Source organism: Grampus griseus, assembly GCF_964374135.1.
Source record: "Grampus griseus genome assembly, chromosome: 2".
In the NCBI taxonomy this organism is placed as follows: domain Eukaryota; kingdom Metazoa; phylum Chordata; class Mammalia; order Artiodactyla; family Delphinidae; genus Grampus; species Grampus griseus.
This window is the reverse complement of record NC_139018.1, coordinates 84284960-84299646: the sequence shown is the minus strand read 5'-3', so window position 1 is coordinate 84299646 and position 14687 is coordinate 84284960. Positions and strand designations below refer to the sequence as shown.

Genomic DNA, 14687 nt, shown 5'->3' with positions numbered 1-14687 from the left:
TCTCCCTGCGCTCTGACCAAAGCCCGAGCCTCAGCTCGCAGCCCCGCCCGCCCTGGCGGGTGAGCAGACAAGCCTCTCGGGCTGGTGAGTGCCGGTCGGCACCGATCCTCTGTGCGGGAATCCCTCCGCTTTGACCTCCGCACCCCTGTTGCTGCGCTCTCTTCCGCGGCTGCGAAGCTCCCCCTCGCCAGCCACCCGCAGTCTCCGCCTGCGAAGGGGCTTCCTAGTGTGTGGAAACCTTTCCTCCTTCACAGCTCCCTCCCACTGGTGCAGGTCCCGTCCCTATTCTTTTGTCTCTGTTTTTTCTTTTTTTTCTTTTGCCCTACCCAGGTAGGTGGGGAGTTTCTTGCCTTTTGGGAGGTCTGAGGTCTTCTGCCAGCATTCAGTAGGTGTTCTGTAGGAGTTGTCCCACGTGTAGATGTATTTCTGGTGTATCTGTGGGGAGGAAGGTGATCTCCACGTCTTACTCTTCTGCCATCTTCCCCTCGTTCCACCATCTTAAGGTTTTTTATCTTAAACTTTTATTTCTTTATTTATAAGAAGAATACATGCTCAGTAAAGCAATCATATCTAATACTGAAGTATAGGGGGAAAAATTAATTCCTTGACCCTGCGAGATCTACTGCCATTTTGGTACGTACCTTTCTAGGCTTTCTCTTTTTGTCTGTTTTCTGGCAGACTTGGTGGTAGCTAAGCAGGGGATTCTCATACTGGCCTCTGACGGTCACAGGGCCCCAGCCCATACCTCCCATAGGAAGCTTTCTCTCAAGGACTAATTCCTGCCCCTAAGTGGAGGGGAACGGTTCTTAGTTGGTGCTTTGGACAACAGTGCCGTGGAGAGTGCCTCTTTGTGGGTGGAGGCAAGACCCCAGGGATCTGAGGCTAAGGAATCCCTCCCTTGACCTTGTCACTTACATTTCTCTGCCACAGTTACACAACAGCCAACGCTGAGTCTGACTATGAGCGGGACTCTGAAAGGGAGAGTGATGACGACGGGGAAGATGAAGTGAGCTGTGAGACCGTGAAGATGGGGAGAAAGGATTCTCTGGACCTGGAGGTGGCTTCAGGCCCGGCGCCTGAAGCCCTGGAGGCTGGTGGCTCCCCTGGCCCAGAAGATGTGCTGGCCCTCCTGCAGCAGGCAGACGAGCTGCGCCAGGGCAGTGAGCAGGGCAAGCGGGAGGGCTTGCAGCTGCTGCTCAACAACAAGCTGGCGGTGAGGCTCCAACTGCCTGTCTGTCCTCCATCCCCCACTAACCCCCCACAAATGTGTCACTGACCCTGCGAGGTGACATGGGAAGGGAAGTGAGGGTGAGGTGGCTAGGTCTGCATCTGCACCCAGGGTTGTACATCCTCTTCCTGGGAGGCTGAGCGCCGGCCCTGTGTGCTGCCTGCCCCAGAGCTGCTTTCTCTGCCAGCCCCAGGGCAGTCGGCTGCCTCCTGTAGAGCTACTGCAGAAGAGCTCCTCCTCTCACCTTAAAGAGAAATGTGGAAAGAACTAGAATGTTTTTCCCTCTTTTATTTCCCTTGAGGCAGAGCCACAGCTGCCTACCCCATTTAAAGTTTTCATCACAAGTGGCAAGTGTTAGGTCACTAGGTCACTCAACCACAATTCCCTTCTCAGGTTCACTGCCAGAATTTATGCTCACCTGGCTATAAATGCCCCCAAAGTTAGAATTTCCTTTTTCTTGGGCATTTTCACAAATTTTTCATTGTTAGCAAGATTTCTCTGTTGTGCCTCATTACATGTTGGAATTGACCTTTCTTCCTCACAGTATTAAAAGGCCAGAATGCCCTCACTCTGTGGGTTGTGCTATCTGTTGACTAGGGATAATGTCGTCAGCTAACTGCAGGTGAGAGGTCACGTGGGGTGGCCTGATGTCAGTGTGCACAACACACTCAAAGGTAGGGTGTGGGGAGAAGGTCGAGCCCCAGCTCTCTGCAGCTGAGGAAGGGGGCCTCATCCCTCTGTTTGGTTTGCAGCATGGAAGCCAGCAGGACTTTCTCTGGCGCCTGGCCCGAGCCTACAGTGACATGTGTGAGCTTGCTGAGGAGGCGGGTGAGAAGAGGTCCTATGCCCTAAGTGGTAAGTGCTGACAGGTTCCTGGTGGGAAGGCCACTGACTGACTCTGAGGGTGGAGCCAGCCCATCAGCTTGGGGCCCAGGGGAGCCACCAAGACACACGCTGTCGGTACAGCTGGGGCTCTACTACTCTTTGGGACAGACTGGCTCCCAGAGACCCCTGCTTCCTCCTGGAGAGAGAGAGCAACCTCTGCTTCTCTGCATTGCATGGTGCTTGAGTCACACGGGTATACACGACTTTAGGAGTACAGTTGAACCTTGAACAACAGCGGTTTGAGCAGCACACGTCCACTTACATGTGGATTTATTTTCAATCCACAATCCATGGTTGGTTGGCCCCAACTATAAACTACATGTGGATTTCTGACTGGGCAGAAGGCCGGTGCCCTGAACCCCCACGTTGTCCAAGGCCAATTGTAGTTGTATCATATTAGCACAGTTCTTTGTTCTCATTCCTCAACTACAAAAGGCACAACCTTTCTTAATCTGAGGAGGTTTTTTTTGCTGTTGCTTAGGAATCTGGTTTCAGTTATGGAGCCTGTGGGGCAGGTGTTTAAGAATGAGTGGAGTATGTTTGGTGAATGCCCAGAAGGAGCAGTTTGGGAGGATACTGCTAGGTTAGAAGTCCCTGGGGTCTACTTAGCAACTCTGTTGTCAAAATCTGTACCTGGGGGTGTAGGGTACATCTGACTTGTGCCAGGTTCAAGGCCTGTCCTTCTCTGTCATGAGGTCATTGAGAACCCTGGGACTTTAAAAATAGAGACTGGTTTTATGGGGAAGGTGATGTGTCCTGCCTACCTACACACCCTTTGAGTCAGGCACCATCAGTGGACTTCCAGATCTTGTGGTTCAGTTATCCAAAGTTAAGTGAACTGCTTTCCCACTTTTATAAGTACAGTCCTGCAAACATTGAATCTTTGATAATGTAGAGTGACAGTACCTCAAGATCATTATTCTAAACAGTTATAGAATTCTGCCAATATAGAAAGGTCAATTGAGTTGAATGTTTGATATAGATCTTCAAAAAAGTCCCTGGAGGGGCTTCCCTGGTGGTGCAGTGGTTGAGAGTCCTGCTGATGCAGGGGACACAGCTTGCTTCTTTCTTTTCAAAACAGTTTCTGCTTCCCCTCGTAAATTTCAGGTGAGGATTCTGATCAGCCTTTGGGGCTGCTTTTTGCACTCTTGGTAGCAACAACCACCTTTCCTTTCCCTTTTGATCATCTCTGTGTACTAACAGCCAACATGAACCCTACAGGTGGAGGTGGGGCAGTGATTAGAGGAGCAGCGAAGCCCACACTGGTCTGGTCTGGCTTCCTGAGTATAGCACCTTGGACAAATCTGTTCCTCCTGGAGGTCAGAGGACTATGCAGTATCTTTGAAGACTGCTCTGGGATTCTAGCTTTTTAGGACCAACCTTGCTGGACCTAAAGTTCTTCATTTTGTTCTTTCTCTAGAAGCTGGACCACCAGGAGGCAGCGGGAACTGGTTTGCCTCATTCTTCACCGTTATTTTCCTAGTGAGATAGTGCTTTGAAGGGGGCGGAGAGAAGTCCCCTAAGAGAAAATGTCCCTCAGTGGTGGAGCCGTATGGTTCTGCTTGGATAGGGGAATGTAGGGTTCTCATCTGCTCTCTTTAAATGTATTTGTTGCATATACAAAATTATACCATGATTACTATCACTTAAACATGAGGAAACATTTCAGAATAGCCAGCCTATCACCTCAACCCATTACTTTTGTTCTCTGTCTTCCAAGCCCTCACCATTTAAAAAATTTTATTAATTTTAAATTTTATTAAAGTATAGTTGACTTACAATGTTTCAGATGTACAGCAAAGTGATTCAGTTATACATATATATACTTTTTCAGTTTCTTTTCCATTATAGTTTATTACAAGATATTGAATATAGTTCCCTGTGCTATACAGTAGGTCCTTGTTTGCTTAATATGTAGTAGTCTGTATCTGTTAGTCTCAAATTCCAAATTTATCCCTCCCCCCTTCTTTCCCCTTTGGTAACCAGTTTGTTTTCTATATGAGTCTGTTTCTGTTTTGTAAATAAGTTTATTTGTACCTTTTTTTAAAAGTTTTTTAATTCATTTATTTATTGGCTGCATTGGGTCTTTGTTGCTGCGTGTGGGCTTTCTCTAGTTGCAGCAAGTGGGGGCCACTCTTCGTTGCGGTGCAGGGGCTTCTCATTGCGGCAGCTTCTCTTGTTGTGGAGCACAGGCTCTAGATGTGTGGGCTCCAGTAGTTGTGTCACACAGGCTCAGTAGTTGTGGTGCATTGGCTCAGCTGCTCTGCGGCATGTGGGATCTTCCCGGACCAGGGCTCGAACCCGTGTTCCTTGAATTGGCAGGTGGATTCCCAACCACTGTGCCACCAGGGAAGTCCCTATTTGTATCATTTTTTTACATTCCACATATAAGTGATATTATATTTGTCTTCCTCTTACTTCATTTAGTATGATAATCTCTAGGTCTATTCATGTTGCTACAGGTGGCATTATTTCATTCTTTTTTTTTATGGAAGCCCTCTCTGTTCTAATCAGATTTCCCATTTTGCAGTGTTCTCTTTTCCTGTGTGTAGGCGTGATGGTCCTCATCTGAAGGGCTCCAGCTCCTTGACATTCTAGGGGACCCTTGTCAAGAGCCTACATGTGTTTAGGCCTTGATTTCTGTTAGTTTGGGTGCCTGGAAAACTTGGGGAAGAACTACATGAAACTCATCTTTGGTCAGATCCCAGTCCATTTGGCTCTGGTGAGGAGTTCTGGCCTAGGGCCATGATTAATGTTCCTAGATCATGGATCCTTTTGAGAATTTGTTTTTAATGTTTATTTGTTTGGCTGCACTGGGTCTTCATTGCTGCACACAGGCTTTCTCTAGTTGCGGCGAGCGGGGGCTACTCTTTGTTGTGGTGCACGGGCCCTAGGTGCACAGGCTTCAGTAGTTGTGGCACATGGGCTTAGTTGCTCCAAGGCATGTGGGATCTTAGTTCCCCGACCAGGGCTCGAACCCGTGTCCCCTGCATTGGCAAGCGGATTCTTAACAACTGCGCTACCAGGGAAGTCTCCCTCTTGAGAATTTGATCAAAGCTGTGGACCCTCTCCTCAATAAAATGCACATATACCTAAAATTATATACAACTTCAGTGGGATTCATGGACACCTTGAAGCCTATCCAGACCCCAAATCAAAAACTCTCCAGGGTAACGGTCTATGGGGACAGTTTCTGATTGCTTTTGAGTCCTTTTATATTTGAAATGCTTCAAGCGTATCAGGTAGGTATTATAAAAATAAGGGAGCTGGGGCAGCTGACGATGGATAGGGAGAACAAGGTGAAGCAGAAGTCATCCCTGAAAAGCTATTTGCAGCTCTTCATTCTGCTCAAGTGCATAAGTATTTACAAGTCCCGTTCGGGTGGGGGTTGGTGAGAGCTAAAGCAGTCATTCTTCCCACAGCCTTTCCCGTGGAAGGGTGCATGGGAGCCCTTGTCAACTCTGGATCACCTCTGTCTTACAGGAAAAGAAGCAGCGGAGGCCGCTCTGGAGAAGGGGAATGAGAATGCTGAGTGTCACCAGTGGTAATAACACCCCGCAGGGTCCCAGGAAGAGCCAGCATGGGTTAGAGTGGAGAGCCCTTTTGTTTCTCTGCCCTGTGGCCAAAGAGGCATTTGCCAGAGGCACCAGGAGAGGGAGCTCTGGCCTTTACTTTCATATGTCCCATCCTTCCCCAAGCTAGGGACCCAGGGGAGTTTGCTTTGGGAAGTGCCTTGGGGATGAGGCAAGGGGGAATAGTTTTTCTTTCTGGTGAAGCTTGGAGAAACGAGTAGCTTTGTTAGTCACCCCTGGCTACAAAATTTGTGGGTTCTTGGCTCCTCAGAGAGGCTGGGACGTTGGCAGTTCCCCTCTCCCACACAAGCTCTTCATTCCCATAGCTGCGATCCCTGGCTGGTGGTGGACTTTGGCTTCTTGGCTTCTTCGCTTGGCTCGCGTGAGGAAAAGTAGATGTGAGCTCACCCCCAGGAAGTTCAGCAGTCACTAATATTCCAAAACCATCAGCCCTGTCTGTGGTCTGACATGAGGCAAAGTTCTGCCTACCCATGTGGGTCAGGGCCAACCTGTGTCCTGGGGGCGTGGTTCCAGCGCCTCAGTTTTAGTGAAAATGTTCCTTTTCCACCTCCCTGCTTCCCATAACCCTGGCCTCAGACTGTGAGCTGGGAGAGGCTGTTTCTCTATCTGTTGCTGAAACTTTGTCTCTGCAGCGCCTCTTCTCAGACGCCAGGTCATTGTTTCTTGGGTGTCACGGGTGCTGTTTCCCTGTGGGCTCTCTTGGGGCTCCTGGGGTCCCAAGGATGGAAATTGACCTCATACTTTCTTAGCTTTTCCTGGGGAACAGCTGTTTGGACTAAACTGGAAATGAGCCTCTGGAAGTATCTGATACAAATACCCCCAGATATTTAGTGAGTACACAAAAAAGCAACTTGGGCCTTTAGACACTCATTTGTCAACTGTGCTTCTAGAAAGAATGCAGAGGGGATGGGGGTAATATCTTCTGCCTTTGTTTCTGAAGGCAGAAGATAGGAAGCTGGCTGTCTTTGTTCTCCTGGGAGGGAGGATGTAGAGGAGAGGGCTGAAATCGGAGGCCTTTTCTTCCTCCTCTGCTTCTGTTGGTTCCCAAGCTAACATTAGAAATTCCTAGAGAATCCCATTCCCAAACAGCTTCCCAATGATATACCTGTATACTTCCAAGGCTAATGAGACCTTCTTCTTCAATGTCTGCTCAGGAGACAAAAAGCAGTGTACTCAGGTCTCTTATACTTTGATGCTGATTTTTAGATACCTGCTTAAGTGTTTATGATAGCTATGGCTATACTCATTATGAGGGGAAATTTGGACTGAGACCTTGCCTAAATATTAAGTATAAGAGAGCTTTAATGTGGAAGACCCACCTTTTTTGTACCTAGGGTACTTTGGAGAATTGTAAGCCTACCACTGTATCTGCTAAAGAATATGAATTGGGACCACAAGTCTGTGAAAAGAGGAATTAAGTACAGATGGAAATGATATTTTCATCTCTGGATAAGGATGCAGGCGCAGTGCAATTGCCCGTGGGTGGGAATCCCAGTACTGGCAGGGACGGTACTCAGTCCTTGTCCCTGAGCTTGCTGCTGCTTCCCCCTAGGTATGCAGTGCTTTGTGGTCAGCTGGCTGAGCATGAGGGCATCCAGAGGCGCATCCAGAGTGGCTTTAGCTTCAAGGTGAGGAAAGGCTTCTCCTCCTTCCCTGGTGCTGGTCTAGTCCAGATTCCCTGCTGCATCCTAGCTCCTTGCAAAGGTGTTCCTGCAGCCTCTGTGACTTGCCTCTGTTCCCTTATATTTATATTTTCTCCTCAGGAGCATGTGGACAAAGCCATTGCTCTCAAGCCAGAAAACCCCATGGCATACTTTCTCCTTGGCAGGTGGTGCTACCAGGTAAGCTAAATTTCAGGGCTTGACATAAGGGCCCTAACTAACTGTCCTGAGACACTGATCACCTTTACAAGGAAGAGCAGTGTCCTCAGCCTGGTCTGGCTTATGTGTTATTTCTTCTAAGTGGTCACGTTAGTGGTGATTAGACCCGGTCCTATTTGGCCCTGTTTGCTTTCAGTACAGAACATTCAATGTTCCTAAAGATACTTAAGTTTTTAGTCACACCTTGATCTCTTGGTGGCAGGTCTCTCACCTAAGCTGGCTAGAAAAAAAAACTGCGACAGCCTTGTGTGAAAGCCCTCTCGGTGCCACTGTGGAGGACGCCCTCCAGAGCTTCCTAAAGGTATTGGGGAAGGAAGGGAAGGGTGGACAGCAGCCAGAAAGGCCAGAGTGACCTTATTTTTCCTAAGGACATTATTGGAAGGGGTTTTAAGTAGAGGGCAGTTTTATGTGTGCCTGTTCTATGGGAAAATCAGAACCATCAGAAAAGCTTATAAAAAATATAGATTCACTGAATCAATCTCCAGGTTGGGGACTGGAACTCTCTAATAAACTTTAGCCTGACTTGGACTTTGGAACACCTTACTGAAATGTGTTCTCCCTTCTTCAGGCTGAAGAACTACAGCCAGGATTTTCCAAAGCAGGAAGGATATATATTTCCAAGGTAAACTCACCTGCCTATTTCAACATAGATGAAAGTATGTGTGTTGATATTTCTAGGAACTCCTGAGGGCACAAATATTCATCCCCTTCTAGTCTCCTGGTGGCATTTCTCCCAGGTTTTCACTGTTGTGTCTTCTCAGTGCTACAGAGAACTAGGGAAAAACCCTGAAGCTAAACGGTGGATGAAGTTGGCCCTGGAGCTGCCAAATGTCACTAAAGAGGTAATACTTAAGACCTTTACTAACACAGGGATCCTTCACTGAGTCATTATGTGACCCTTTCAGGAAAGAATATCTTCCCTTGAGGTCTTATTTCCTCCTTTTGCATGTGTGCTGTTTCGTATACATCTCCCCTAGGGGAGGAGACAGATTTCGTAGGTTCCAGGCTCTTCTGGGAAAGTAGGAAAAAGACTATGATAACAGCTTAGCAAGGAAGCAAAGGGCCCATTCTCAGGTACCAATGGTTTTGGAAATGTTGGCTTAGATTTTGAGTCCTAGTCTTATTCTCTTGTCTCCCTAGGATTCAGCTTTCCAGAAGGACCTGGAAGAATTGGAAGTAATTTTAGGAGAATAATCACATTTCAATGGCCTTCATGACTCGAGGGGGAAAAAAATCAAGTCTTTTTTCTCTTAGATTCTGCTTAGATCAGGCAAGACTGGTTAAGGGAGTGTCCTGACTCCTAGGTCTGACTGCTACCTGCCACCATTCCCCAACTTCTTCTTATTGTCTACTGGTTAACTTATTCTAATCCGTTACCTAATCTGAAATTGGGGAAGTACTTGAGGCCCGGGTTTCTGTTACTCTCTCCGTAAAGTGAATTCTTGAAAAACCAAGACTAGTGTGGGTAGAGCACTGAAGGCTGTCTTCCAACTGCTGGTGAGGTGGATGAAACTCCAAAGAGCTACAGGAACAAAACATAGAACTTCTACTCTCTAATCTTTTTCACTGATTACTATTCAACACCAAAGTATATAGTCCTAAAATCACACCCTAACCTACCCGGATAAAAGGTCGGAGAGTCCATGGGTATCGCCTCTTCTCAACCTATCATGTGGATTGTAACTGTATTCCTGGGCCGAGGGGCTGGACCACTTGACTTCCAGAGTCCTGGCAGCTTTTGAACGACAGCAGTGCATAAGGCTTATGAGACTGTGAAAATGATGATCTGAGGAGCTGCCTAGAATATATTTTGGTACAAACCTGAAATAAACCAAATTTAACTAGATGTGATTATAATCCCCTTTCTATGTTTGCTATAGCTCCTTATTCTTGCTTCACACTTCCATAACTGTTTTCTACTATGAGACTATTGCAGACAAGTAGAAAAACAGTACCAAATAGTTTAGAATGAGCTCTCTGGTTAATAATACTTCCAGAGAAAATTTTAGTTAAATGTAAAACATAAGAAGAGCTTATTTTTAGCCTAACAAGGCCTAGTCCAACTAAGCAGGTGTTCCCTGACCCTCTCAGGGCCAATAGCACAAAGCCTAATCCCATCTGAAAAGAAAATCCTCCCTACAAGAAAAATTGAGAAGTTTTTAGGTCAAGGTCACTTAAATACTTTATAGGACTAAAAGATGGAGATGCTTTTATTTAAGAACCAAGCTTCCATTCCAGAATCTGTTACTGTGGCTTTATTATTTCATCCCAGGTTTGTTCTGTAATGTAGAAACAAAAGAAGCCTAGGAGGTACTCTGTTCTATAAAGTCACGGAACAGAACTGTTTTTAAAACAAAGTTGCATTAAATTGTATCTTCCTATCTCCCTACATATAGTAGGATCAACACTGGCAACAGCAGAGATTTGCACTGCCTCTCCTAATACTAGCCGAGAAGCCCTTTGAAATTGGAAGAGTTGGTTAGAACCCATCCTGGGTAGAAGTTTGAAGGGGAAGGAGTATCTCAAACCCCTGAAGTAGAATAATCTGGGCAAGAACCAGCCCTATACAATACAAAACTTAAAGAATAAAAACAAAGGCCACAGGAAAGCCATGGTGTAGCCATCTTGTGAGATCTTCTATTAGGTTAAAGGTTAAAGGAGTATAAAATGAATCATCTGAATGTGGGACTTCCCTTTTAAATTTTCAATTTTAAAGCAATAGAAACTGATCACCCTACCCAGAGCCAAAACTATATTATGAAGGCCCTATCCTGAAATATTCAGCTTGTACCAGAATAACTCCTACAAGCAGCACATTCACTACAAATAACTACTTTATTAGCAGTCCCACATTGAATCTTACTTGAAGAGCTTCCGAAATGTTTAAGATTCCGGAACTATCTTGAATTGCTCTTAGCATTAAAAAAGAGTAGATGGTGAAGGGCTGGTAGCCCAGCAGGCCTATTCAATAACCCTTATCTAAAAAAACATTCTTATATAAGCTAATTCAGACACACAAACTTTACCTGCTTCTGATTTAAGAGTTTTACTGGCAGAGAAAAAAAAAAACCTGTGAGGAGACCCACTCCCTTTGCCACATAGCTCAGGCATATTTTTCCCCAACATTATTCAGACAGTGAGAGAAGCCAGGTCTCTCCAGTTTTAGTTCTCTTAGAGACATAAGATTGGCCAATAGCCGTTAGTCCTGAGTCAACCCCAAGGCACTATGATGTCAAAGGTACTTCATACCTACACCCCCAAACCAAAGAATTCACATAGAGATTAATATACTAGAAGGAATAAACATTTCAGATCAGCTTGTGACTACTGACCTGTCTCGTGTTTACACCGTAAGAAAAGCCGATATAATAGCTGTTTTCCTGGAAGCCTTTTCCTGGCAGTCACAACAGGAAGAGGCCTGTGAAGAACCTCAGGGAGCAGTCCTCTCCATTAGGCTGCAGCACTTAAGGTTTATCACAGGAAAAAACCCAACGATTCAGTCCTTGGCATCTCCTACTCCATCCGCATTGATGGCAAACATAGCTTCAGCTTCAGGAAGACAAGGAGAGTCATAGATTTTGCAGATTCTGGTTTCCCCTCTTCCTTTTCTCAGGTACAGTCTGGGACAAAGACACAGACCAAAGCACCAAAGTTATTATAATTAAAAAATTCTATTCCTGGGCTTCCCTGGTGGCACAGTGGTTGGGAATCTGCCTGCTAACGCAGGGGACACGGGTTCGAGCCCTGGTCTGGGAAGATCCCACATGCCGCGGAGCAGCTAGGCCCGTGAGCCACAACTACTGAGCCTGCGCGTCTGGAGCCTGTGCTCCACAATAAGAGAGGCCACAATAGTGAGAGGCCCGTGCACCGCGATGAAGAGTGGCCCCCGCTTGCCACAACTAGAGAAAGCCCTTGCACAGAAATGAAGACCCAACACAGCAAAAATAAATAAAAGAAGGCTCAACATTAAAAAAAAAAAATTATATTCCTGACTATTTATAGTAGATCTAAAAATTTTTTAGACATATATACTTCCTAGAAGGACTTTGGGGATCTTTCTGTATTCCTTAGGGCAGGGGTCCCCAACCCCCGGGCCGTGGACCAGTACTGGTCCGCAGCCTGTTAGGAACTGGGCCGCACAGCAGGAGGTGAGCAGAGGGTGAGTGAGCGAAGCTTCATCTGCCGCTCCCCATCGCTTGCATTACCGCCTGAACCGTCCATCCTGGCCACCCCCCCCACTACCCCCACCCCGTGGAAAAATCGTCTTCCACAGAACTGGTCCCTGGTGCCAAAAAGGTTGGGGACCACTGCCTTAGGGCACTTGCAATCCAGAGGAATGCATTTCTGCTCACCCCTGCCCCCCAGTGGATTTCCCATATTGAAACCTTTTAAAAAATAATGAGATATCAATTGCTCATATTTATTCTTCCACATATGAGAGCTTTTAATTCCTTTATGAACTAAAAGCCAAACACCTGTTCTAACCAGAGCATGACAATTAGGTTAAGCAAGGGCTCCCGTGTCTAATTACACAACAGCAGCAGTTAACAAGGTTCAAATGGAAATGTTATCTTCATGTCTATTGCACAGTTAATATGACATTCCATGATGAAGCCATCTCTCCCATCACTTTACCTTGTTGTTGAGGCATGAGCAATGATATTTCCTCCAATAGGTTTTTTAGGATCTGCAGCAAACATGGCTGCTCCATCCACTTGGGCTACCACCTGGTTGGTGATTACCACTGCTACACCAAACTGACAGGGAAAGGATAAATGTCATTTTTTTGTGGTCAGACATTCCAAGAGACTTACTGCTTATCCCCCATAAAGCAATGAATGACTGAAGTCTCTATATCTAACTGATAACTTGATGATACCAGGCCCTGGTACCCTGGCCTCCCAGCAAGGCTACTAGAATTCATGGCCCCTGAAAGTAGGCATTCTCTGTCCCTACCCACAACTTACCTCATCAGCAAGTCGCAGAAGCATCCGCAGAAACCTGGCCAAGTGCATCTGCCTGGCGGAAAGCTCACCTCGACCCGAATAGTCTGTTCTGTAGAGGGCGGTGGCACTGTCTACAATTAGCAGTGCATACCTACAGGGAACATGGATTCTCTGAAGCCTGTTTCTAGCCCATGTCATATTCTGCTCTTTCCCATTACCCTGAAATTTTATAGTTATATATTATTTATTTATACAGCATCCATTTCTGAATAACCCTTTAACAAAGTAAAAAATTCCAACAAGTTCAGGTGGATTATAGCTTCATATTTTAAAAGCGACTTGACCTAAACGACAAAGAGTAGCAAAATAGGAACTAAAACTTAAATCTCCCCATATCTAATTCAAGCTACTATCAAATTGGCCGCATGTACAAGATTCAGGGTAAGGGCTCTGGGAACATATTCAGTATCTTCTATTGCCCACATACCTGGACTCTACCATCATGGCTGACGCTTGATAAAGGAGCTGGGTCTGGTGGTCTGTGTTGAACCCTCGAGCATATGCTACATTATCCAGGACGTCACTGCCAGAGAGGCCATATCTAGAAGAAAGAACATTTTGAGGCTGCACACAGAACTAAGGCAGATGAGAAATTCATCTCTAACAACGAAATTACCTGGATGGGTAGGTAAGAAATGATAGTAAGAAGGCTAAAGAATATAATTCCCTTTCTATTAGGAAGCCCAGGGAAACTATAAAGAGATGACAGCAACTGCTTTAGAGTAGATCTACCTGGCAGGACTTCAGAATAAATCAAATTTATTTTTTGAGGACTCCTGAACTAGAATGAGAAATTTCCAAATATAAGGAAACAATGGTCTCCTGGAAAAACAAAGGGCAGCATGACAGAATTGGGACTGAAACAAAAACAATGAATCAATCAAAGATCAATTAAAAACATACATAAACTGCTGTTGTATAGGAATAAAACCTTCTAAGCTCAAAAACCTTCTAAGGACTCAAAACTGTAAGAGGTTTAAGAGAAGTAAGTATATTTCATCTATTCTCCCCTTTTTTCTTGCTAGTAACTAGTTACAGTTATGGAATATGTGACATGTATCTAGTATGGTTAAATAAGTGATACCTTAATTCATCTTATACCTCAATAATGATTTTTCTTCCCTTTGCATTTAAAAATACTTCCTATTTTCTTAGAACAATCTATATTTTCTCACCTTTGTAACTGCTTCCTAAGACATGAATACTCAAGGTGGTCCAAGTAAGACAACTTCTCATTAAATGTATGCTAATGGGACCCCATTTCTTCAAAGGTAGTTTGATTTATCCATCTATCAAGACAACTAAATACCCGCACTTTTATAAAAGCTTCCCTGCACCTCTCAAATAGACGTGATTCTCCCTCTTCTGCACTTACAGAAAACTTGATTTAGGCTTTTCTATGGCACTTGTGAGGAGCTACCTGCCATTCTTTTACTAGACAACAAATTCCCTGAGGGAAAAGACTAGGCCTTTCCAACTAGCACATTTTTTTTTATACCTAGTACATTCTGAATAAATTTTGCTGAATACAGCTATTATCTATAACCCAAACCAAAAGAGAATTATATATCATCACTTTAACTCAAGTAATATTTTCACATTAATGTTACCTAAAATCATTATAGTCTAAAAGTATAATACTGACTCCCTTATGTAACAGTTCAAAAGATAATCTGTTTAAACAAAATCAGTGTGCTATAATTCCTTGAGAACCAAAAACTTCTATGCTTAAGATTTTATCAGTCTTTAAAAAGTAGTCTATTCTATGTAGATTCTGATCATTACAACAGCATACACTGTGTCAAACCTATTTTTCTGAGACTTAGCTTTAGTAAATAGTTTTCCTCTCATTTTTCCTACCCAAAAGAATAGAAAAACAAAAGAATGTTCTAGCACTTGAAATAACACTGCAATAAGCTGAACCACAATATCAGGAGATCCCACTCTATCCAACTGAATTTTCCACATCTTATGATGAATTGATTCATCATATTAGGCACATGCAGTCTTTGCACTTTCCTGGACATTTCACCAGCTATTCTTCACCATTATCAACATGAATGGAAGTATAGCTCTTGTACTAAGTGGATTGATG

At 44.9% G+C, this 14687-nt stretch overlaps 2 protein-coding genes across 3 annotated transcripts in view; one reads left to right on the top strand and one right to left on the bottom strand.

The window, feature by feature from the left end:
- RMDN3 (regulator of microtubule dynamics 3) overlaps positions 1–10164 on the top strand; it is a 28067-nt gene extending 17903 nt beyond the window's left edge. Inside the window, exons 5-13 of the mRNA XM_082649270.1 lie at positions 931–1213; positions 1981–2083; positions 5597–5657; positions 7259–7334; positions 7470–7547; positions 7789–7887; positions 8155–8208; positions 8348–8428; positions 8727–10164. Coding sequence (XP_082505396.1) covers positions 931–1213; positions 1981–2083; positions 5597–5657; positions 7259–7334; positions 7470–7547; positions 7789–7887; positions 8155–8208; positions 8348–8428; positions 8727–8780 — 889 coding nt within the window. The 3' untranslated portion in view covers positions 8781–10164. The remainder of the gene's footprint in view (positions 1–930; positions 1214–1980; positions 2084–5596; positions 5658–7258; positions 7335–7469; positions 7548–7788; positions 7888–8154; positions 8209–8347; positions 8429–8726) is intronic.
- A 286-nt stretch (positions 10165–10450) lies between these two features.
- The window catches only part of RAD51 (RAD51 recombinase), a gene marked incomplete at both ends in the record, with an annotated part of 30167 nt that continues 25930 nt past the window's right edge, over positions 10451–14687 (bottom strand). The window contains 4 exons of one of the 2 annotated variants that reach the window (XM_082649271.1): positions 10451–11206; positions 12222–12343; positions 12554–12683; positions 13020–13133. In XM_082649271.1, coding sequence (XP_082505397.1) covers positions 11083–11206; positions 12222–12343; positions 12554–12683; positions 13020–13133 — 490 coding nt within the window. The remainder of the gene's footprint in view (positions 11207–12221; positions 12344–12553; positions 12684–13019; positions 13134–14687) is intronic. The other variant, XM_082649272.1, reaches the window with a different exon arrangement.